The sequence below is a fragment of the Colobus angolensis genome, unplaced genomic scaffold (assembly GCF_000951035.1).
Source record: "Colobus angolensis palliatus isolate OR3802 unplaced genomic scaffold, Cang.pa_1.0 Scaffold124, whole genome shotgun sequence".
NCBI lineage: Eukaryota > Metazoa > Chordata > Mammalia > Primates > Cercopithecidae > Colobus > Colobus angolensis.
Genome location: NW_012113586.1, coordinates 5,778,214 through 5,801,050, shown reverse-complemented (window position 1 = coordinate 5,801,050; position 22,837 = coordinate 5,778,214). Strand labels below are relative to the sequence as shown.

General features: G+C 39.4%; 2 protein-coding genes across 8 annotated transcripts in view; both read right to left on the bottom strand.

Moving 5' to 3' along the window:
* The window catches only part of NRAS (neuroblastoma RAS viral (v-ras) oncogene homolog), a 9,027-nt gene extending 3,438 nt beyond the window's left edge, over positions 1–5,589 (bottom strand). Inside the window, exons 1-3 of the mRNA XM_011933203.1 lie at positions 5,493–5,589; positions 4,888–5,015; positions 2,662–2,840 (exon numbers count right to left, since the gene is read on the bottom strand). Coding sequence (XP_011788593.1) covers positions 2,662–2,840; positions 4,888–5,015; positions 5,493–5,574 — 389 coding nt within the window. The 5' untranslated portion in view covers positions 5,575–5,589. The remainder of the gene's footprint in view (positions 1–2,661; positions 2,841–4,887; positions 5,016–5,492) is intronic.
* Positions 5,590–5,754: 165 nt separating this feature from the next.
* Positions 5,755–22,837, bottom strand: part of CSDE1 (cold shock domain containing E1, RNA-binding) — a 41,358-nt gene continuing 24,275 nt past the window's right edge. For all 7 annotated transcript variants that reach the window (XM_011933108.1, XM_011933110.1, XM_011933105.1 and 4 more), the window contains 12 exons: positions 22,604–22,729; positions 21,460–21,672; positions 19,044–19,184; positions 18,793–18,957; positions 15,533–15,640; positions 14,789–14,964; positions 13,769–13,881; positions 12,432–12,551; positions 9,415–9,593; positions 8,435–8,598; positions 7,436–7,568; positions 5,755–7,052 (listed from right to left, as the gene is read on the bottom strand). In XM_011933108.1, the coding sequence (XP_011788498.1) occupies positions 7,005–7,052; positions 7,436–7,568; positions 8,435–8,598; positions 9,415–9,593; positions 12,432–12,551; positions 13,769–13,881; positions 14,789–14,964; positions 15,533–15,640; positions 18,793–18,957; positions 19,044–19,184; positions 21,460–21,672; positions 22,604–22,729 (1,686 nt within the window). In that variant the 3' untranslated portion in view covers positions 5,755–7,004. The remainder of the gene's footprint in view (positions 7,053–7,435; positions 7,569–8,434; positions 8,599–9,414; positions 9,594–12,431; positions 12,552–13,768; positions 13,882–14,788; positions 14,965–15,532; positions 15,641–18,792; positions 18,958–19,043; positions 19,185–21,459; positions 21,673–22,603; positions 22,730–22,837) is intronic.

Genomic DNA, 22,837 nt, shown 5'->3' with positions numbered 1-22,837 from the left:
TCAGTCCAGCCAACATGGTGAAACCCCATCTCTACTGAAAAAAAAAAAAAATTGGCCTGGCATGGTGGTGGACGCCTGTAATTCCAGCTACTTGGGAAGCTGAGGCAGGAGAATCTCTCAAATCCGGGAGGCGGAAGTTGCAGTGAGCTGAGATCGCACCATTGTACTCCAGCTTGGGCAACAAGAGCGAAACTCGTCTCAAAAAAAAAAAAAAAAAAGAAAAACTAAAACAAAACATTGTATCTGGAAGCCCAAGCTATACAACAGAAAACTAAGAACTGCTCTTGGTAAAAGGGAGGCTGAAGCATCTAGAACTCCTGACAGCGCCCCTTCAATGACATGTAAGACACACCACACCTGGGAAACTATTGCTTTAGATTGTCTTGACCAACACAATCTAACAGTACTTTATGTGATGATGGAAATGGTCTATATCTGTACTGTTCAACATGGTAGCCACTAGTAGCTATTGAGCATTTGGTGGTCAAGGAATTTTTAAATTTTATTTAATCTTAATTAACTGTAAGTAACTACATACTGTACAGTACTGTTCTACACTCTACCCCTGGATTACCCACAAGATCATATATCTGAACTACACTCCATTGGCTGTTTGCAAAACTGTGCTTGATGGCAGTAGCCTACATTAAGGGATAAGACAGCCTAAAGTACCTGGACCATGTCACTGTTAGGTTACTACTGATTTTTACATTAAACAAGCCTCTTTGAGGATCCATGGGAAAATTTCCTTCTAGTAGCAGTATAATTCTGCTTCTTCTGAGCAACTTAACTGCTTTCAGCATACAGATACTGAATCTTTCAGTTGGCTACTTTCCTTTTCACAACAGTGACCAAATTGTAGTCTACCTTTAGAAAGTCATTGGAGCTTCATGCACAATCACACAATATGCTCATTCCTAAATTTGTTTTATTTCCTTTACCCTTATTTTTTTTTAATCTCACTTAAGCCTATTTTTCATTAATTTTATCTTGCTCTACTATATGCATTTTCATAAGATGTTTTAAATACTCTTTGGTTTGAGGTAAGGCATATAGAAAAATGAACAAATTTCTTGTAAGAAAGAAATGACTTCTAGAAATTCAACAAACATTTATTAGATGCAAGCCACCAAGTGTGGACATTTTATTAAGTACTGCTATTACTTTTAGACAATAAAAATGGGAAGTACAACAGGTTAGGAAAAGAACACTTGAATTCAGCTTTGGACCAATCTGCTTTTGAGAGCAGACATCTTCACATGGACAGAAAATAAGCCAAGACTCAAGTCTTTAGGCAGAACACTTAAGTTGCATTTACTGTGTGCCAGGCACTATTCTGAGTGATTTGCATATTTATTAAAACTGTAATCTTCACAACAACTCTATGAGGTAGGTATTATCATTTAAATAGAGCTAGGTTTCAATCCAGGTAGAATTCCTATTCCTTTTTTTTTTCTTTCTTTTTTTTGAGACGGAGTCTCGCTCTGTCGCCCAGGCTGGAGTGCAGTGGCCGGATCTCAGCTCACGACAAGCTCCGCCTCCCGGGTTTACGCCATTCTCCTGCCTCAGCCTCCCGAGTAGTTGGGACTACAGGCGCCGCCACCTCGCCCGGCTAGTTTTTTTGTATTTTTTAGTAGAGACAGGGTTTCACCGTGTTGGCCAGGATAGTCTCGATCTCCTGACCTCACGATCCGCCCGTCTCGGCCTCCCAAAGTGCTGGGATTACAGGCTTGAGCCACCGCGCCCGGCTAGAATTCCTATTCTTAATCATTATATTACTCTGTTTAAGAACACTGTGCTAAGAAAAAGGAGCTTTGGGTTTTTGATCCTGGCTCTGCTACTAATAACAATCCTGACTCCAAAACATAACTAACCACCTTCTGAACTCTTTCTGATTCTGCAAAATAAGAATATTGTACTAGAGTTTTTATGGTCCAATCTAGCTTTGAAACTTTATGGTTCTACGGACAAAGTCTATCTTTATGTTTCTTTGCTTTGTTTTCATCTTTATGTACTCCCTATTTGCTTTTTCCTATCATTTTGTTTTTTATTTTTAATTTTTTATGGAGACAGAATCTTGCTCTGTTGATTAGGCTGGAGTACAGCAGTGCAGTGGAGTGAGCATGCCTCGACCTCCTGAGCTCACGTGATCCTCCAACCTCTGCCTCCCGAGTAGCTGCCACCATGTGTGACTAATTTTTTTATTTTTATTTTTGTAGAGAAAGGGTTTGCTCTGTTGCCCAGGCTGGTCTCCAACTCCTGGGCTCAAAGTGATCCTCCCGCCTTGGCATCCCAGATCATTGACATTCCAGGTGTGAGCCACTGTGCCTGGCCCATCTTTTCCATTACATACTGAAAGATGTTTCTTGGAGATGTGCTCCTCTCTGAAATTCCTTTGTGATCTCTAATTACAACAACTCTGGTTCCGAGTTCCCAGTAGCAAGCTTCACTTATGTATTATCAAACATTACAGTAACAGTATATTATGCAAAATAAATTCCAGTATTAACTTTCAGTAATTACCCTAGATTCTCAAACAACCTAAAACCAACTCTTCCTGTAATTAAAAAGCTCTATCTTCCCTAGTGTGTTAACCTCATTTCCCCATAAAGCTTCAGAACACAAAGATCATCCTTTCAGAGAAAACAATGCTCCTAGTACCTGTAGAGGTTAATATCCGCAAATGACTTGCTATTATTGATGGCAAATACACAGAGGAAGCCTTCGCCTGTCCTCATGTATTGGTCTCTCATGGCACTGTACTCTTCTTGTCCAGCTGTATCCAGTATGTCCAACAAACAGGTTTCACCATCTATAACCACCTGTTTTCTGTAAGAATCCTGCGGGTGTGAAGGGTAAGGGAGGGAGGGAGGTTCAATTTTTATTAAAAACCACAGGGAATGCAATGCTATTGTCAAGGTCAAATAAGCCTCTAACTATTCAAGCCCATTTCTGCCTATCTGGTTTGTCCCTCAAATTGCTAATATATAATCACAAACAAAAAGTATCCAATGTCACCCTATGTAAAAGAAAACCCACCAAATTCTATACGCCTGCAGAAAATAAATATGGTCACTCTGTTCCTGGAAAAGATTAAAAAAACACGGTAACTCAAATGACAACTCTACTGCAGCCAGGAGGCTACAGATTAGGTACCTAGTGTATTTCACTAAGCTATGAACTGGACTGTTTTATTTGTGCTGTTTATTTTACTTTAAGAAATCTAAACATACCTTCACCAATTATAACCTGGCCCTATATACATCATTTGTGTTTATGACTAAATAAATACCTTTTGTTTCAGAGAAGGTTATAACACCAAGTATTTTTTTTTCTCATGACAGATGTACCTTTGGGAAATATTCCTGAATCAAATTCTTAAAGGTTCCAAACAAAGTATAGTTATGATTAATTTCTCAGGAAGACAGACGTGCATAGATCATATAAAAAAAAAAACTTTCATTTTGATTTTATGGCAACAGGCCTTTTACTTGTATTTTAACGTCATCATACTTGGAGAAGTCTCCGGAGTATTGGAAGTGCTCTATACGGTTATCTGGGTGGTAGCTACATGACTATACAAAAACGCAAAAAGCACTGGGATCTAGACATAAAATTTATGAATTTTACTTATATAAATTGCTCAATAAATCAAACATTTAAAAATATTTAATTAAAATATTAAACATTTCATGTAAAATATTAAAGCTGTTTAAGCTGGAAATAAAGATTTTGCCAAGGGTTAGCAACCAATTTTTTTATAGTTAGTTTGCATCAATTAAACACTAGTAGCCAGATGGTAGGGAGGCCAGGTGTTGATTAAAATAATCTCTAAAGTTAGGCATTTCTAAACTGAACAAAATTACAAAACCGTTTATTTATTTATTCATTTATTTTTTGAGAAGGACTCTCCCTGTGCCACCCAGGCTGAAGGGCTATGGCGTGATCTCGGCTCACTGCACCCTCTGCCTCCGGTTCAAGCAATTCTCCTGCCTCAGCCTCCTGAGTAGCTGAGATTACCGGTGCGTGCCACCACACCCAGCTAATTTTTGTATTTTTAGTAGAGATGGGGTTTCACCATGTTGATCAGGCTGGTCTTGAACTCCTGACGTCGTGATCTGCCCGCCTCCACCTCCCAAAGTGCTGGGGTTACAGGCGTGAGCCACCGCGTCCGGCAAAACCCTTTATTTAAAGAGCCTTAGATGCCACTTACTGAAGACAATCTGTAGCATGAACCCTCACAATACAATAGAATCTCTAAGTACTATTACATAGTACTTTACCATTCACAAATAACTTAAATATATTAACTTTCCATAACATCCCTTTGTGGTAGGCAGGAGAAGTTTATGGTAATTTAATACATGAGGAAAATTAGGTTGAGAGAGATTCATTTGCTCAATATCACACAACTAAACAAACTGCAAACAGGGACCAAAATCCTAGGCATAAAGACTAAAAATCTCAAGTTCTTGCTACTCCAATCATCTGGTCTCAGCTGCTTCAACTAGCTAATAAATAAATATTGAAGAACACTCAGATCTCTGAATCCTTTATCACCATCCTATTATCTCCCATACAGTTTCGCTACTATGGCCTGTGTTTCTCATGTAACAGAGCTGTCATATATGAAGAAACTCATGAATGAACTCAACACCGAGTTTGCAGGTTTACAGAACTGTTAAAAACTGGACGTTTTAGAAACTTCAGCAGCTAATAAAAATGAACTGTTCTCTATAAACACGTTAAGCTTACTGCATAACTGAATGTAGTACCCAAAATAACTTTTACTTTCTCTCCTCTTATTCCTTTAATAAAGAATATGGGTAAAGACGATCTGACAAGTGAGAGACAGGGTCAGGTCAGCGGGCTACCACTGGGCCTCACCTCTATGGTGGGATCATATTCATCTACAAAGTGGTTCTGGATTAGCTGGATTGTCAGTGCGCTTTTCCCAACACCACCTGCTCCAACCACCACCAGTTTGTACTCAGTCATTTCACACCAGCAAGAACCTGTTGGAAACCAGTATCAGGGTTAATTGGCGAGCACCACATCTAAGGTACTTTAAAGCTTTCTATAATAAATGGAAATGAAAACCATAGCGTGACCTTCCATTTGGTTCTTAAAAAGTGACTCGGGAACGCAAAAACACCGGACCAATATCGGCCTCACGTTTCTGGAGTAGTTTTCTAGCAACCCCCACCCTTGGCTATTTTTCAACAGTCCTTGGGCCCCGCCCTCGCCTAAGCAATGGAAATCCCCCTTCCTATTATCCCCGAAGCCTTCTCAGCTCTAGCGGGAAGCCTCCAGGCCGCAACTCCTTCCCATTCTCCCTTCTGTCTCCAAAGATCTCCCCACGTAGGCACCAAATGGAAGGACCCCCGCCCAAGGCCTTTGTCTCCAGCTGGTAGATTCTGCTCGATTTCTGGCATCAGTGAAACGCCTGAACATTCCACAGCCCAAAGCCAAACACTATGCATGCGAGAAACTTACCTCAAGCTCCACTGCCTCTGCTTTGGACAGATTTAGGACCACAGCCGGGAAAATTGTTGGAGACCCCGGAACCGCCATGAACAGCCCCCACCAGGGAGCGGCACTTCCGGCCCCGCCCGCTACGTAATCAGTCCGCGCCCCAGGCGCCTGTGTCCCCGCCCCGGCCACGTGGGCCTCCGAACCAGGAGTCATGCGGCAGGCCGCACCCAGACCCGCCCCTCCCACACGGGACGTTTCAATAATGAAAGCGCTAGGTGCTAGTGTCTCAAAAATCAGTAAAACTTTATTCGCTTCCATTCTTTCGCCATTAACAGAAAACTGGAGAAAGCAAAAATGTTTTGTGTTTACAAAGATAAACGGCCTCTTTACCCAGAGATCAAAACCTCAAACGACAAGGGGGAAGATAAAACCGCCCTCCCCCACATCCCCTGAGCTGACCCTTGTCATCTTAGACAAAGCCTTCAGTCCACTGGCCAGGGACCCTGTATATGGCCAATTCAAGAAGAGGGCCAAGAAATCAGACCCATCCATTCCCGTGATATAAAGTTGAACAGAAGCTACACCAAGGGTCAAGTGTCTGTATTTTACAGGACACAGTAACCAGGCGGCTACTTATTAAAAAAACAAGATTCATTTCAGGCACAACTTTTTTATTTTTATTTTTTTGTTTTGTTTTTAAATCAGTAAAAGAAACCGGGTCCTAGAAGCTGCAGTGATCTAAGCAGCAGCAAGTTTGTGCATTCATTTTTTTTTTGTTTAAATATGTTTAAATTATCACACTGCTGACACTCATTTGCATGAAATTCTGCACCATACTTACTAATTGTAGTAAAGTTACCCCCCAACCCACGAAAAAAAACCTACTCTGTAAGATAATTTTCACTGAAATATAACCAAACTTCTTTAAGTGGATTGTGACAAGATTATAAATGATATGAAAAATAACATTTTAAAATTTGGCCATCAACTTTAAGAAATGGTTTGCCTATACAAATCTTTGTAATTTTTAAGAGATAATATATTCTACCCTCATATGGTCCTCAGAATTAAAGCATAATGAACAGGAAGAAAAAGAAAAAGAACGCAACTGAGTGCTAAGGCAGAACATCTTGCCAGAAGTAATTAATGAAGGTAGAGTATATAATGAAAAGTGCAGAATTTCATAGGGCCAACAAGATAACAGTCTATATTTTTCACTTAACACAGGCGAAGTGGATTTTGCAATTACCAGTTGCGTTAAATGCACCAAATAAAGCTCCTAAAATTGATACTATAAGGCGCCACCTTAAGTTTTCCAGGCTGCAACTGTGCATTATTTTAAAATGGTTTTCTTAAATTTATTTATTTTTTTAAACATAACACGAGGAAGGTGTTAAAACTGGTGTAATAGCTCAATAGAATAAGTATTTCAGATTTCGGGAGGGATGAAGAAGGAGATATTCAGAACCCTTCACCAGATTCCCCCCAACTTGATCATAGTGGATTAATGATGTGCTTTGTGGATGTGGTTAGTCAATGACACCAGCTTGACGGATCTTTCTTTCTGCACCAAACCCCTGTGGGGGGGAAAAAAAAACCCTGCAGTTAATGATTTGAGTGCACAACAATCACGGTACATTCACTATTCCGAAATGAAACTACAAAAGCATTATTTTTAATCATCTTATGTACTACTAATTCTTTTCTAGAAGAGAAAATTCACAGTAAGCCCTCCTGACCCATTACCTAAACTATCTTCAAAGCATCAAGAAAAGAAATGTGCTTCTTACTGTAAGCAACCATTAGGTTACGGGCTGAACCAATGTGTAAAAAGTCCTAACTAGTTATAAGCAATATGAAAGTCTCCCTGCTTCATTTCCTGACCTATTGTTTAAATAAGACCACATATTGTACGTAGATCTATCAGTTGGCCTCCCCCAAGCCTTGTATGCCCTCATACCATTGAGTTATCTGGTCCCCTTGGCTGACGAAGAACCATTAGGCGAGGAGCACTAGCATCATCCAGAGTGATGTTCTTCAAGCGATTGACCAACCGATCAGGTCGAGGAGCTGCAACAGCCTTGGGGCCCTCACTGTAATGAAGTCAAAAGACGAGAAGAAACCACACTTGGTGGGCAGACAGCAAGCACTTGCAAAGGAGTGTGTTTTCCACCTAACTGCCCAAATGACTCACTTTTAATGACAGGACTCTTGCCTCATCTACCTAGCTAGAAAGACAAGATAGACAAGTTTGTTTATGTATTATTATCCCCAACTCAAGGTTCCAGCTTAATAGGAATGGAAGGAATCATTTGCAGACCCTAGACTTGAATGCAACCAGAATGACCCGTTCCACAGATGCATAAAAAACAAGGTAGCAGATGTGGTAGCTAACACCTGTAATCCTAGTGCTTTGAGAAGACAGGGCAGGAGGAACAGTTGAGCCCAGAAGTTTAAGACCAGCCTGGGCAAAATAGTGGGACCATGTATCTCCACAAAAAATAAAATTGGCTGGGTGTGGTGGCGCACGCTTGTAGTCCCAGCTACTCAGGAAGCTGATGTGGGAGAATTGCTTAGGCCCAGGGGGTTGCGGCTGCAATGAGGTGTGATAGTGCCACTGCACTACAGCCTGGGTAACAGAGTCAGACTGTGAGACTGTGTCTCTGGGTGGCAGGGAAGCAAAGCGGCATTATGAATCAGGATGGCTAAAGTATTAGAATTTTAAGTAGCATATAACCTAGAAATGACTTAATGGAAGGAAAGGAATTTGGCAAAAATTTTAAAAAACATGTACTACACAATCTTTTTGTATTAGTCTAGAAGTAGGAAGTAAATAAAAAGTGGCAAAAAGGGGGAAAAAACAAGGCATAGAAAAGTAAAGAAATGTGATAAAACAGAGACTACAGAAGTTGAGACACTCCAGGGTAGTTACTTATCAAACCACAACAACAAAACTCACCAGACTCGCCAAACATTACAGGCGCTGCACTTGCCAGTGCGCTGATTAAGAATCACTGAGAACTCCACCTCATCTCCTGCCTGTAGCTCAATGCCATCCTGAACTTCTTTCACATGGAAAAAGAGCTTCTTGCTATCTCCTACTTCATAGTTAATGAAGCCAAACTGGGGGAAAAAAAAAAAAAAGTAGGTAAAAAAGAGAGGACATGCCACACCTCACTCTGAGTGAAGCACAATGCCTGCCCCCTATCTAAAAGGATGTATAAAACATGATATTAATGTTGATACTCCATCCAGTCCAGCTGCCTGTGGCAAAACCTGTCAGGGAAGAAATGTATCTTTGAAAGTGTCATTCACTATATCACAAACTTGAACCAAATAAAAGTTGCCTTGTTTATTCATACATTATGAACTAAGCTTTTTGATTTAAGCAAACTCATCAGGAAGCTGTTACTTCAACATATATATTGTTTGGATCCCCTCTAGAATTAAGCTGGGTTATAGCAGTATATGAAGCAGCCATACAAAATGTTGTTATTCTCTGTACTGATGACGAAAAACATTATGAGGACTCAGATTTCCCTGAGATCTCAGTAGTAAGACTAAGTTTATTTGCCCTAAGCTTATTTTTTAAGCACTTTTGAACACGGTTTCTGTGTCTTGTGTGATATGCAAAAGAAGCTCTAAGCAAAAGTGTACAAAACCATATAGTCCTTCTATTCTGGAAATCTCACCCCAAACTTATTTTCCTCATTGCGTAATATTAGTTACCAATACCAATCTTACTTTCTCATTGCTAATAGAGTCACTTTTTTCTTTGTGTAGTTTTCTGTTTTTATTAAGCTACCTCAAATGACTGAAAAAAGGTAAAGTAGAAAAAAAACCGAAAGAATGTTGATGATCTTGGCTGAAAAAATTTGAAGGTTCTGGTTACCAACTCATAGAAGGATCAAATTCAGATACAGAGATGCTGGCACTTACCTGATCTTTCACACATTCCACTGTGGCCCTACGCAGGGGTGTGATGTTGTAAGCCATAGTTTGTGCATTCTGGCCCAGGACACACAACTGGAACTTGACGCTCTCCCCTTTCTGCAGGCAATCCCCTTTGTTGGCCATCCCAACGATGCCAAATGGATAGACCTCACCTTTCATATCGCCTGTAAAACAGATACAAAGTTTAAAAGCTAGTCTTTCACAACAGTCCTCTGCTGATGATCCTAGAAAGTTTATATAGTTGCTAAAAATGTGTTATGTTACCTAAAAAAAAAATATATATATATATATATTTTTAGTACTCAGAAGTTTCACCTTAAAGCTTAAATGAAATTCCAAATGTTAATTACTACCATGGAACCAAATGATAATGTCACAGCTCATCAGTACTTTATTAGCTGAACAATTTTAAACTGCATTTACAAATTAAAAAAAAAAAAACAAAAAATCCCTGTCATTTACAATCCCATTACCTAAATTTTAAGCACTATGGGTTGCTAATAATATTCACAGGACTATCTTCTTCCCAAGTTCACAATATGAGTCAACCAGCCAAAAATATTTTTGTCCCATACTCAATTGGCCAGTAACCAACCAGGCAGGCATAGGCAAAAACAATTTAGATAAACCTGACACCCCATCTCCTCTTTTTTGTTCCAATTCTGGTTCCCTCACAGGTTCCTTCCAGATCAGAGATCAAAAACCATTTTCTTAAAGGGCCAGATAGTATATATTTTAGGTTTGCAAGTCATCTTGTCTAACCAACTCTGTTGTTGTAGTGAGAAAGCAACGAAAAACAATATGTAAACAAATGGTTGTGGCTGTGATCACAAAAAAAGGCCACCATATATGCTGAGCCCTGCCCTACAGTATAAAGTTGCTTGGAGCCCAGTGCAGGCTACAGATAAAAACTATGCCAAAGAATTCAGCTGCCTAAAAATTCAGCATCCAGGCAAATGTACTCGCTCTGCCACCCAGACTGGAGTGCAGTGGCGATCATGGCTCACTGCAGCCTTGATTTCCTGGGCTCAGGTGAGCCTCCCACCTCAGCTCCTGAGTCACTGGGACTACAGGCACGCACCATGACTGATTTTTGTATTTTTTGTAGAAACAGGTTTTTGCCATGTTGCCCAGGCTGGTCTCAAATTCCTGGGCTCAAGTGATCTGCCCGCCTTGGCATCCCAAAGTGTTGGGTTTACAGGTGTGAGCCACCACACCTGGCCTTTTTTTTTTTTTTTTTTGAGACAGAGTCATGCTCTGCTGCCCAGGCTGGAGTTCAGTGGCATGATTCAGCTCACTGCAACTTCTGCCTCCCAGGTTCAAGGGATTCTCCTGCCTCAGCCTCCGAAGTAGCTGGGATTATAGGCACCCACCACCATACCTGGCTAATTTTTGTATTTTTAGTGGAGACGGGGTTTCACCATGTTGGACAGGCTGTTCTCGAACTCCTGACCTTCATGTGATCTGCCTGCCTTGCCTTCCCAAAGTGCTGGGATTACAGGTGTGAGCCCCTACTCTTGGCCCCAGCTGACTTTTTATTTTAAATACAGGAACCAAAAAACTTTGAGGAGATAATCCGAAGAGATCAAGTCATGAGGAAGAGTGATTAGAGGAAGCTGGTCTGACCTCATGCAATATCAATAACTACCACTTATGAGGCACATACTGATTCATACTTTATAGAACCTTCTAAGGCTGAAGGCATTACCATTTTAAAGATGAAGAAACTGAGCTAGTAAAGATTTAAGTTATTTGTCCAAGATTATAATGCCAGAACAGCGTCCAGATCTATGTCTGCCCAACTTTAAAAGTCTTAGTATAAATTACAGTTGTGTTCCTGAATAAAAGACCTAGTGCTTACCAAGTGGGAAAATGTAATCTGTCTAGTCCCAGGCTTAGAGATGCCTAAACAAAACCCTTGCTTTGGACTATATCCCACAGCCAGTGCTGAAGAATGAGTGGACTGGGAAGTGGGGATGCAAAAGGAAGTAAAAGCAGCATGTTAGGAAGAGGTGGAAAGGCAATTTGATATTGTATCATGAGTTAAAGTAGTAGTCCATACTCATATGGCCTTTTCAGAGGTGTGATGTCATGGCATTTGTTTAAGAATTCATATTTAGAGGTGGGGGAATAGTGGTTTTACGTAAAACAGAAATTCTAAGAATCCCATGTGGTAAAGGAATAGGTTATCAAGGTTCATTTCCTTCTCCCAAATACCTGCTATTCACCACTTTATGTTCGCTGACTCTTAGATGATGCAAGGACTTTATTTTCTTTGTAAACTAAGCCATCATCTTTGGTTGGAATATTCAAGCCTTCTCATCTACTCCACCATCATGTAACTCTGCTATCCTAATCATCTACAGAGTTCTCTCCTATTGCTATCGTGTATTTATTTTATGCATACAGATCACACAAAGTTGGTCTTTCTGATGGTGACTGTTGGAGGAACAGTTGCACTGAACTCTGGGAATTCTTGAAGATAGCAGGGAGAAAAAACAAGAAAGTAGAGAATGAAAGGAACCCTGACCTAGAAACGAGAAATAGGATCCTCATAGAACTCTAGCTATTAAGAAACAGATTATGCACATATGTGTAGTCTGGCGGGGGTTGGGGGGGCAGTAAACTTTTACAGGAAGCAAAAATACAGAAGTGAATGGTTACCGATTTAAATACTAGTGAAGGAACTGAATATTTGATTATCATACACTCAACATTAAATGTTTTGGTATCAGATTTTGTTCTTAGGCCTATCTCAATATAACTCATAGTTGCTCATGTATCAGTCATGTGCTCACAAAGCAGTCATATTTTCACTACTTAAATCCAGACTGACCTCATTTTCAGAGGGTATAAAAATAAGCAAGCATGAGACAGGTCACTTTTCCTTAATTCAGTTTTAACCTAAAAACTACTGCAATGAGCACGGCATTTTAAAACTTTATAGGTGCTCATCTGAAGTTATGGCAAATTTCTAACAGCCTGATAGTGATGATCCTTACCCTCCTCCACAATCTCAATCATTCCTTGGTACTCAGTCTGTGTTGGATCAACACTCCTCAGGGGGCGAATTACTTTGCCAGAGTAAATGGTGGGATCAGCTTCCTCAGTAATGCCATTCACTGCAAAACAAAGGCATGTATATCTTTCAATTTTATTTCATCTCTACTGTACAGAAAGACAAGCAACAAATAACACAGATGTTAACAGGGTAGCTTGGCTGCCTGCTATTCAAATGGGGTAGGGAACCCGAAGCCAAGTTCTATTTTTCAAAACAGCTGCAGGACTTTAAATACTTCTAAACTACCAAAATGCCTGCTTTTCCTAAATAGAATTGTTTAAATAAAATTGTTTAAGGAATTAAGAAGTATTCATAAATAAAACATGCCTTGATCTCTTACTTTTTCCAGGTGACCATATGTCACTTTTTAAGAAGCCTTTCCTGGTCTCCAAAATGCAAATCCCAATACTTATATACTGTCCTTATTCATCCTTATTACATGTATTACTGTCTTTCTAAACATCATATACAGTATTTTACTCCTTGTCTGCCCCAACTGGGACTGTTTGCCCCCAGTTCCACCAAAAAATAAGGTCAATGAATGCAGGGATGTATCTGATTTCTTCACTGCTGTCTCCCCAGTGTCTAAAACATAACACACACTTAAGAGTTTAGATGAGAGCCAGAAATAAGCTGCAGGTCTTTTAAAGTCAGAGATCCTAAATTACAATTAATTTTCTTCACTTCCCATTATTTTTCACATTTAGATTCATTCTTCTTCAAAACAGTCTTCTAGGGAAATGCTTCTCTTCCCTACTCCATGGAGATGTATACGTACCATGACGTTATTTTTGGTTTTTTGAGACAGTCTTGCTCCATCACCCAGGTTGGAGGGCAGTGGTAGGATCATGGCTCACTGCAGTCTCAACCTACCAGCACAGGCAACCCTCTCACCTCAGCTTCCCAAGTAACTGTGACTACAGGCATCCACTACCCACAGCTGGCTATCTTGGGGTTTTTTTTTTTAAAGACAATGAATTGAAAATATAAAGCAAATTACCTAAAATATCTAGGCCAGTCCTTCTCTAACTTCAGTGTATACCAGAATCACCTAAAGGACTTATTAAAACAGAATGCCCACCCACAGAGTTTCAGTAGGTATGGAACAGGGTCAGAGAATGTATATTTCTAACAAGCAACCAGGTGATGCTGCTGTTCTAGGGAATCGCACATGAGAATGACTGGTGTAGAATAATTAGGCCTCATCTCCTTCTACTAACTCCATCCTTTATCTCCCACTTAAAAGCACAGGCTGAATAAGAAGTCACAATTTCTTACCTGAGTGTGTTTTGTTCACTTTTTCTGCACTGACTTTGTTGCCTTTGCCTTTGGACAAGCTATACTCTACCATGTCCCCCAGTTCCAGGCTATCAACATCACCAGAGAACTCACTAAGGAGAAAGGAAATGACATTTAACTAAACATTACCATAAACATCAACAGTAACAGGCAGCCTTTATTTTACAGAAACAGTCATGGCATGGCATGCTTATTTATGTTAGACACAATTTTAAGTACTTTCTATGTCTTGACTCATTTAATCCTTTATCCCCATGAAGAGGTAACATTATCCCTAACTTCAGGATAATGAAACTAAAATACTAAGAAGTTATTTGGTAAAAATTACACAGGTATAAAGTGGCAGGGCCTGGACTCAAAAGCTGAACCGTCTGGTTCTAAGAGCCCCCCCCTTTTTTTTATTGAGAGAGTCTCACTCTGTTGCCCAGGCTGGAGTACAGTGGTGCGATCTCAGCTTACTGCAACCTCTGCCTCCCAGGATCAAGTGGTCCTCCACATCAGCCTCCTGAGTTGGTGAGACTGAAGGCATGCACCACCATGTCAGGCTAATTTTTTTTTTTGAGATGGAGTCTTGCTCAGTCGCCCAGGTAATTTTTGTACTTTTTGTAGAGATGGAGTTTCACTGTGTTGCCCAGGCTGGCCTCGAACTCCTGGAATCAAGGGATCCACCTGCCTCAGGCCCCAAAGTGCCGGGATTATAGGCATGAGCCACCACACCCAGTCAGACCCCCTACTCTTAACCACTATATTATACACCAAATGGCCAACCTTATGGTACCAACACATAAAACAAGAAGGCACAGGCCTTTCTACTTCTTTTGGCCACGTGCTCTGTATGTAGACATCAGTGATTAACTTCAGTTTATATCAGGGCATAATTCTACAAATACGAAATCTGAGCCTCAACAAGTATAATCAATCAATACTAAATGTTTTTTATTCCAACAGCAAAGAATGGATGGTAAGCTAGCTGTTAAGTTCCTGAAAGTCATACCTTACCTGTAATGGAAAAAGATTTCCTTATCATGATTGGCTGTTTCAATAAATCCAAAATTATCCTTCAGAGTTGCCACATAACCCAAGAGCCTCTTTGAGTTAGAATTACGACCTAAAAGTCGCACACAAGTTGCAACCTGCTGTCCAGGCCTCTGTTTGTCACTAATACTAAATTCAACCTGTGAAAATTAAGGGTGCTGATTAACACCATATCACTTCCACATCAAGACCTGTAACTTCCCCAGCGCATGCTTTTCATTCCAAATATCCTTTGTAATTACTCCAGTGGAACTGATTTTCACCAAAACATTTATGTCTCATCCCATTTTTCACAAAGGATCAAAGTTTTGTCTTTCAGTCTGTATTTCTTATAGAGTCTTAATTTCTTTAGAGGGCTATCCAAAAACCAAACATAGTAAGTATGAGAAATAAAAAATGAACAGCAATGTAAAATCTTTGGTGTGCTTTTACTTTGATAATGTTTCAGTAGTAACTGTTTTAACTTTCTTACCAATAACAACTTTAAGCATGTTTTATCTAATATTTAAACAGCTAGATTAACAAGGCTTTGATTAACAAAGCCTTGTTTTAATAAGCTGCTTTCAAATAGGAAGATAATAATGTATTTCTCTTAAACACAAAATATACTTCAGCAAAACTTGATAAAATTTGAAGAACCCATCCTGCAGGATTTATGATTAAGATGACAACTCTTAATCCTCTCTCGAATGAGAAGAATTATCTTGCCTTATCTCCTATTTGAGGAGAAGTAGATCCTTCCACATCCTTGGCTTGAAAAGCAATAGTCAGTTTCACCCCACAGTCATCATAAGCAATAATGCCATCCTCAGCCTCCTAAAGAGATACAGTCAAAAATAGAATGAAAACAATCTCAAGAACAAAAACCAGTAAAAGCAACTACAGTTCTTACAGATTCTTGAGTCAAAGGATTGGTACAGCTGTAAAAATGTCTTATTCCAGGGTTTTCTAATAACAGATTATTCATTTGAATAAAAGGTAGTCTTGTCTTAAGACTAGCTCAGTCTGCTGTAATTTTTAATTGTCTTTCAATCTTAAGAATCTAATTTTTGCTATTGAGGAGAAAAAAGCTTACTGAAAATGTCTAATACACCTACGCTCCCCATAGCCAATCAGAAATTAAACTGGGTATGTTACTTCCAACGAAGCGGAAATTCTATAGGGCAAGAAGTATTTTCTAAAGGTGCCAAAGTATCCTCTTTTAGTAGCACACAGCACCTTGCATGGTATTTAATATGTAATGTCAATCATTATACTTAATGCAGAAGAATTTGGTATATGATCTAGTACAGTTTAAGCACTTGACATAAAGTAGGTGATTAAAAATTATGACATTATCAGTATTTCAACAATTGTTTTAATACCAGATTTCAAGGAGAAACAACATTTCAATCGTCTTACATGTAAGAATGATTAACTCTTAAAAAAGTCTAAGGGCTGATCTGAAGGTAGCGAGTTATCTTGATTATTCAGTCTGTTACAGATTGAACTTCCTTGTTCTACTCTTTCCCCCCTTCTCACTACTGCACTTGACTAAAAAAATAAAAAACAATAAAATTCTAAGAAAGTGCAGGTGTGTCGTATTGAATCATACATGTGAAGTAACGACAGTGTACAGCAACTACATAAATTATACTGATTTTATGGTTTCCACATTTCTATGGAGATGATGCCCACGTCCCTACCCTAGCTCTGACTTCCTTCCTCAACTCCAGTCCTCATTACAAACTATGACATATTCAAAACCAATTCATTTTCCTCTTCTACCAATCACACTCCTTCCATAACTGTTATATAATTATTTACTGAACACTTACAACATTACCAGGTATTATGTATTATCAAATTAATCTTGTACAAAATCATCTCCATAGTTTCTCTTTTCCCTCATTTTACAAATTGGGAAAATCTGAGGAATTAAGTAAACCTTACCAAGGTTACAAAACCCAGCACAAAATGATCCAGAGGATTTGAGTTTGGTTAAGAAGAATGTCAGTGAATTCAGGTCTGACTCCAAAGTCATCAACTTTTCCACAACCAAACTCAAAAGCTTACCTTTTGCTCTTAACTCATCAACTTCGACATCCAGCCAACAGCTGACAATATACTATACATCAAATATATTAAATAGAGATAGGAGAATCCCTGCCCTGAGGGAGTCCAGTGCAGCAGAGACAGATTCATAAACTGGTAAACGTTATATACTATAAGAAGCACGATGACAGAGGATTTACTAGCTAGGGTGCTGTTGGACTAAGGAAAAACAAACAAACAAACAAAAAAACGGCAGGGAGAGTCTCACACAAAGGCTCTCTTCATCAAGCCAGTTTTGCCAGACACATTTGGGAAGCAGAGTTATTAAAAATAACCCTAACTGAAGTTATTTTTATTTTTGTTAACAGTATCATCTGTCACATGTGAAATTCCTATTATGAGCTAGGTATTTTGAGGGCTTTTTAAACTGTTATACAATCAGTTTTGAAATTTAAAAACTGAAGCTCAGAGGTAAAATAATTTCCCATGCTACAGTAAGTGATAAGCAACATAATAGCCTTGCTCTTTCTGGCTAATAGTAATTATTAAATTACAACATGACTGACTTTCCAGTATCTCTTATGTACCTTCACTTGTCTATAGCCACTATCTCTGTGCCTAGTTCAAGGACTACCTTAACTATCCGAGTAATTGCATAGTAACCCTTTTCATCTTTTGTCTGTCTCCATTCCATCTAGGCTTCATATTGCTGCCATTACTCTCCCAAAGCACATACCTGATGTCATTATCTAAAAGAGATCTTTTCCTTTAAGTACAGAATAAGGTCTAAATTTTTTTTTTTTAAATTTTTGGAGAGTCTTGCTCAGTCGCCTAGGCAGGAGTGCAGTGGCACAATCTCAGCTCTCTGCAAGCTCCGCCTCCTGGGTTCACGCCATTCTCCTGCCTCAGCCTCCCAAGGGGCTGGGATTACAGGCACGCACCACTGCGCCTGGTTAATTTTTGTATTTTTAGTAGAGACGGGGTTTCACTGTGTTAGCCAGGATGGTCTCGATCTCCTGACCTCGTGATCCACCCATCTCAGCCTCCTAAAGTGCTGGGATTACAGGCATGAGCCACCATGCCCGTCAACAAGGTCTAAATTCTTTAGAGAACCAATCAACACCCTCTCAGTCTAGCTGGATCCTGATTTTTCATCCTTATTTCTCCTAACCTCCCTCACCAACAAAAACCCATACACAAAACCCCCCAAAAAATTCCTGTCAGACTGGTTACTCATTGCTTCCTAAAGAAACCCTGAATTTTTCTCATCTGTACTTTTACTCCGTGAATAATGCTCTTTCCTGTCTCCATTAGTGAAACCATCCCATACCCTACCAGTTAATTTTCACCAGAGCACTATCGCTGACCTACAATAGCAATATTTTATATTCTGTATGAATTACTTGTTTCTATAAAACTCTCTCAACTTGTTATTAACTTGAAAGGAGAATTCATCTCAGACATCTTTATATTTCCTGTTCAGTGGATTTTTCAATAAATGAAGTTTAAATGTGTGAACTGATGATACCTAACTTTGAAAGTTTTAAATTGCCTGGAAGACAGTACTATCATTTTATATAACTGGTTCTCTACTTGGAGTGAGTTTGCCTCCCAGAGGACATTTGGCAATGTCTGGAGACATTTTTGGCTGTCATAGTAGGAGGTAGGGAAAAGGGATCAGAACACTAACTTCCAGTGGGCAGAGGCCAGAGATGCTGCTAAACATCCCATTCCCCACAGTAAAGAATCATTCATCCCAAAATGTCAATAATCCTGAGGTTAAGAAACCTTACTTTGTTTAGTTCACTGTTAATATGACAGAGAATTCTGAAAGAGACAAACTCTGCTCATTATATATACTCCATTACTACATGCTGTTAAAGCAGAAGAGGAATAAAGAGCTACAAAAATAATTTGGATTACGCAAAACCTACCTTCTCTTTGCCTTTATTTGGGCTAGTGGTTTTAGGATTGGAAAAAGTGGCTTCTTTTTCTACCGTGCCCAGAAAACGGTGATCTGAATGGGAATGAAACGAAACCGTGCCCTTGGGAAGTTTTTTAATCCTAATAGCATGATTTCTTTGAGCAGAGAGCATATCCTAAAAAATGATAAAACAAAATTAACTTTCAATTGAAAAAGAAAGCATCAAGAAACACCTCCGAACTTTTCTCAAAAACAACTCACAGGAACCACAGTAAACTCTACTTCATCTGCAATATGGAGCTGGTTCCCATCCAGAATTTCACTGAAGTGGAAGAACATACGAACATCACGATCCACACACTTGATGAAACCAAAACCATCTCTCATGGCAGCAATCACACCCTGAAACCCAAATAATATTTTCACTGGCTGTGAAACTTGTCAAGTAAGGCAACATTCAACTTTATAACCACCATCAAGTTAAATTCATCAGGAATTTTCTCTGATGTGACACAAATATTGTATCCACATTTGAACTGTTCTAGCTTAAGTACAAACTCATTGCTTTCAACAAAGTAACCTGAGCAATTTTCTAAGACTCCCCAATTGCTACTTTCTGGCAAATATGCACTAGAAAAAATCACCACATTTGAATGTAAACACATGAACACAATGTATTTCATAAAAGCCCACGTCTAATGACAATATAATTTCCAGAAACTTCACTAATTTAGAGACCATAATTCCAAAGTAGACAAAGGCAATTCCCTAGTTTCTACCTCAAAAATTGCATGAGTTTAGGCCCAGGAAAGAGTTAAAATTTACATGTGAAGAATAGAAGAATAAAATATACAAAATCTTTTCTCATTTTTTTTTTTTTTCTTCTTCTTACTGAATTATCAGCTTTGTAAGGGCTATTATATCAAGAGTACCTGGAACATGGTAGGTACTCATATTTAATGAGACAATGAACACAAATTATCAATCTGCTATTGTATTACATACTACATATTTGCTCACTGCAGAAGTGATTCTATAAGTTTTAAATATGACCTAAACAATATTCTGACATTTAATCCTTGCTATGTCCTGATGGTAGCCAAGTTATATTTTCCATACTGTAAAGCAAAACAGATCTTGCCTTTGAAAATGTTAAAAAAAAAGGCCGGGCGCGGTGGCTCAAGCCTGTAATCCCAGCACTTTGGGAGGCCGAGACGGGTGGATCACGAGGTCAGGAGATCGAGACCATCCTGGCTAACACGGTGAAACCCCGTCTCTACTAAAAATACAAAAAAACTAGCCAGGCGAGGTGGTGGGCGCCTGTAGTCCCAGCTACTCGGGAGGCTGAGGCAGGAGAATGGCGTAAACCCAGGAGGTGGAGCTTGCAGTGAGCTGAGATCCGGCCACTGCACTCCAGCCTGGGCGACAGAGCAAGACTCTGTCTCAAAAAAAAAAGAAAATGTTAAAAAAAAAAACAAAAACACACATTCAGACTTACAAACTTTTAAAGTTAAATACACTGTGTCAAACACAATCAGTTCTTCAAAGGCAAAGGATTAAAAAAAACCTCAAGAAACTTAAATTTTCATTCAATGTACCCAGTTCCACTGATAACACTGAGTTACAGTGTAGATGATATGATCCCAAACATAACTAAATGCAAATTATGTCTGAGAAAGTGAATTCATAAAACATGTTTGGGAAATAATTCTGGTTGGTATATGCCACTCACAGACACAAACTCTTTAAAAACAATTTGCAAGTTCTGCCAAAACGAAACCTTTTTGACTCTGGTTTAATTGAGAGCTTGTCCAAACTGTGGCCTAGGACAGCTCTGAACATGGCCCAACACAACAAATTCTTAAACCTTCTTAAAACAAGATGTTTTTGCGATTATTTATTTTTTTGAGACAGAGTCTCCCTCTGTCACCCAGGTTGGAGTGCAACGGCACGGTCTTGGCTCACTGCAACCTCTGCCTCCCGGGTTCAAGCGATTCTCCTGTCTCAGTCTCCTGAGTAGTTAGGATTACAGGCGCCCACCACCACACCTGGCTGACTTTTTCTATTTTTGGTAGAGATGGGGTTTTACCATGTTGGCCAGGCTGGTCTTGAACTCCTGACTTCAAGTGATCATTTGCCTCGGCCTCCCAAAGTGCTGGGATTACAGGTGTGAGCCACCACACCTAAGATTTTTTTTTTTAAAAAAGCTCATCAACTATCTTTGGTGTTAAGTGTATTTTATGTGTGATCTAGTGTCTAGATCATGGGTGTCCAATCTTTTGGCTTCCCTGGACCACATTGGAGAATTGTGTTTCCTAAAAACAGAAACCATCACTGATTAAATGTCTTAGGAAATAGTTTGGGAAAATCTACTTTCCACAATGATGAACTTGAATTTTCTTACTCTTCATATTAAGGGCTAGAGAATCACTGACTCTAAAAATACCTTAGTAATCCTGTCCAGATTTCCATTCAAAAATTTTTTTCACATATATTTCCAAGATACCTGCCAGAGATAACCCAGACTGACTCAAATGTGTATGATTCTTAATCACCTTAACAAGGTAAATGCCCATTAGGGTCATTTAACTTAACATTTTTAATTTAGTAGTATAAACTTGAATATAACATTGGCTTTTGCATATTAGATACACATCCAGGAATATCCAACACTTACCATTTCTCGGGCTTCATTAGTGAACTGAAATGTATTTGACAGAACCTCTATATTGGTTGCTCGTTCTAATTTGTCACGTCGGTCTGTTGAAATATTAAACCTAACATGGTCACCTTCCAGCAGGGTCACCTTGGATTTCGTATCTTTGTCTCCAAACGGAAGTTCTTTAGGGATCACGAAGTCAACTTTGATGCGTCCTGGCAATGGGTCATTCTGATGAGAAGGAAAAACGATTTTAGCTGGAGATTTCTCATCCTTCCTAGTTCTAAGTCAAACAAGAAGAACACATAGTAAACCCATGTTATTTTTAACATAGTTTCCTGAAGCGAAAAAAGGTGTTGACAACATAAGTCCAATGTGAAAGCTTCATGGTCTATGGTCACATAAGTCAACCATCAAATTATAACACTGGTATTAAGACCCTGTACTCTGGTACCAAAAAATTTTATTTAAGGAATTTTCCCAGCAATGACACCATTTGTGTCCTCAGCTTCCCCACAAATAAACTGGAGGGGTGGGGCAGGGGCAGAAGAGGGAACAAATGTACACCTGAACTGCAGTCTAATCCTATCAGGTGCTTTCCGATTTAATTATCATTTTCTTCTTTGGTCTTTTCTCATCACCCAGTAAAAAAAAAAAAAAACATATTTGGCTGGGCGAGGTGGCTCATGCCTGCAATCCCAGCACTTTGGGAGGCCGAGGTCGGTGGATCACAAGGTCAAGAGATTGAGACCATCCTTGCCAACAGAGTGAAACTCCGTCTCTACTAAAAAAAACAAACATTAGCTGGGCGTGGTGGCGCGTGCCTGTAGTCCCAGCAACTCGGGAGACTGAGGCAGGAGAATGGCTTGAACCCGGGAGGCGGAGATTGCAGTGAGCTGAGGCTGTAATGAGCTGAGATCGCGCCACTGCACTCCAGACTGGCGACAGAGCAAGACTCTGTCTCCAAAACAAAAAAAAAAACCAAAAAACGTATTATGGATATGTAAATCTGGTTTCTCTTTTAATTTAACTATACATAACAAGAGGTACTTAGTTGTTTCACTATCATGTTAACTGAATAAGATAAAATTTCAGTATACCATACCATATTATTCTATTACTACTGAGGCGAAATAGGACTCTCCTGAAAAAGATTATTTACCTGGTTTTTACTGGGTACTTTTGGGATAACTTTGGTTACAGTTCCTTCAAAATGTTCAATGCTGATATCTTCAAAAATGACTGTTCCTTGAGGCAATAGTCTAACATCTGTTGCAACTTCTTTACCCTAAATCAGAAGGTGTTGGAGGTGGTGGGGGCACAGGGGAAGGAAGAATCACACAATTTTAAGTGTTTCTTAAAAACATAAACCATCGCTGATCTTAAAAGGCCAAAG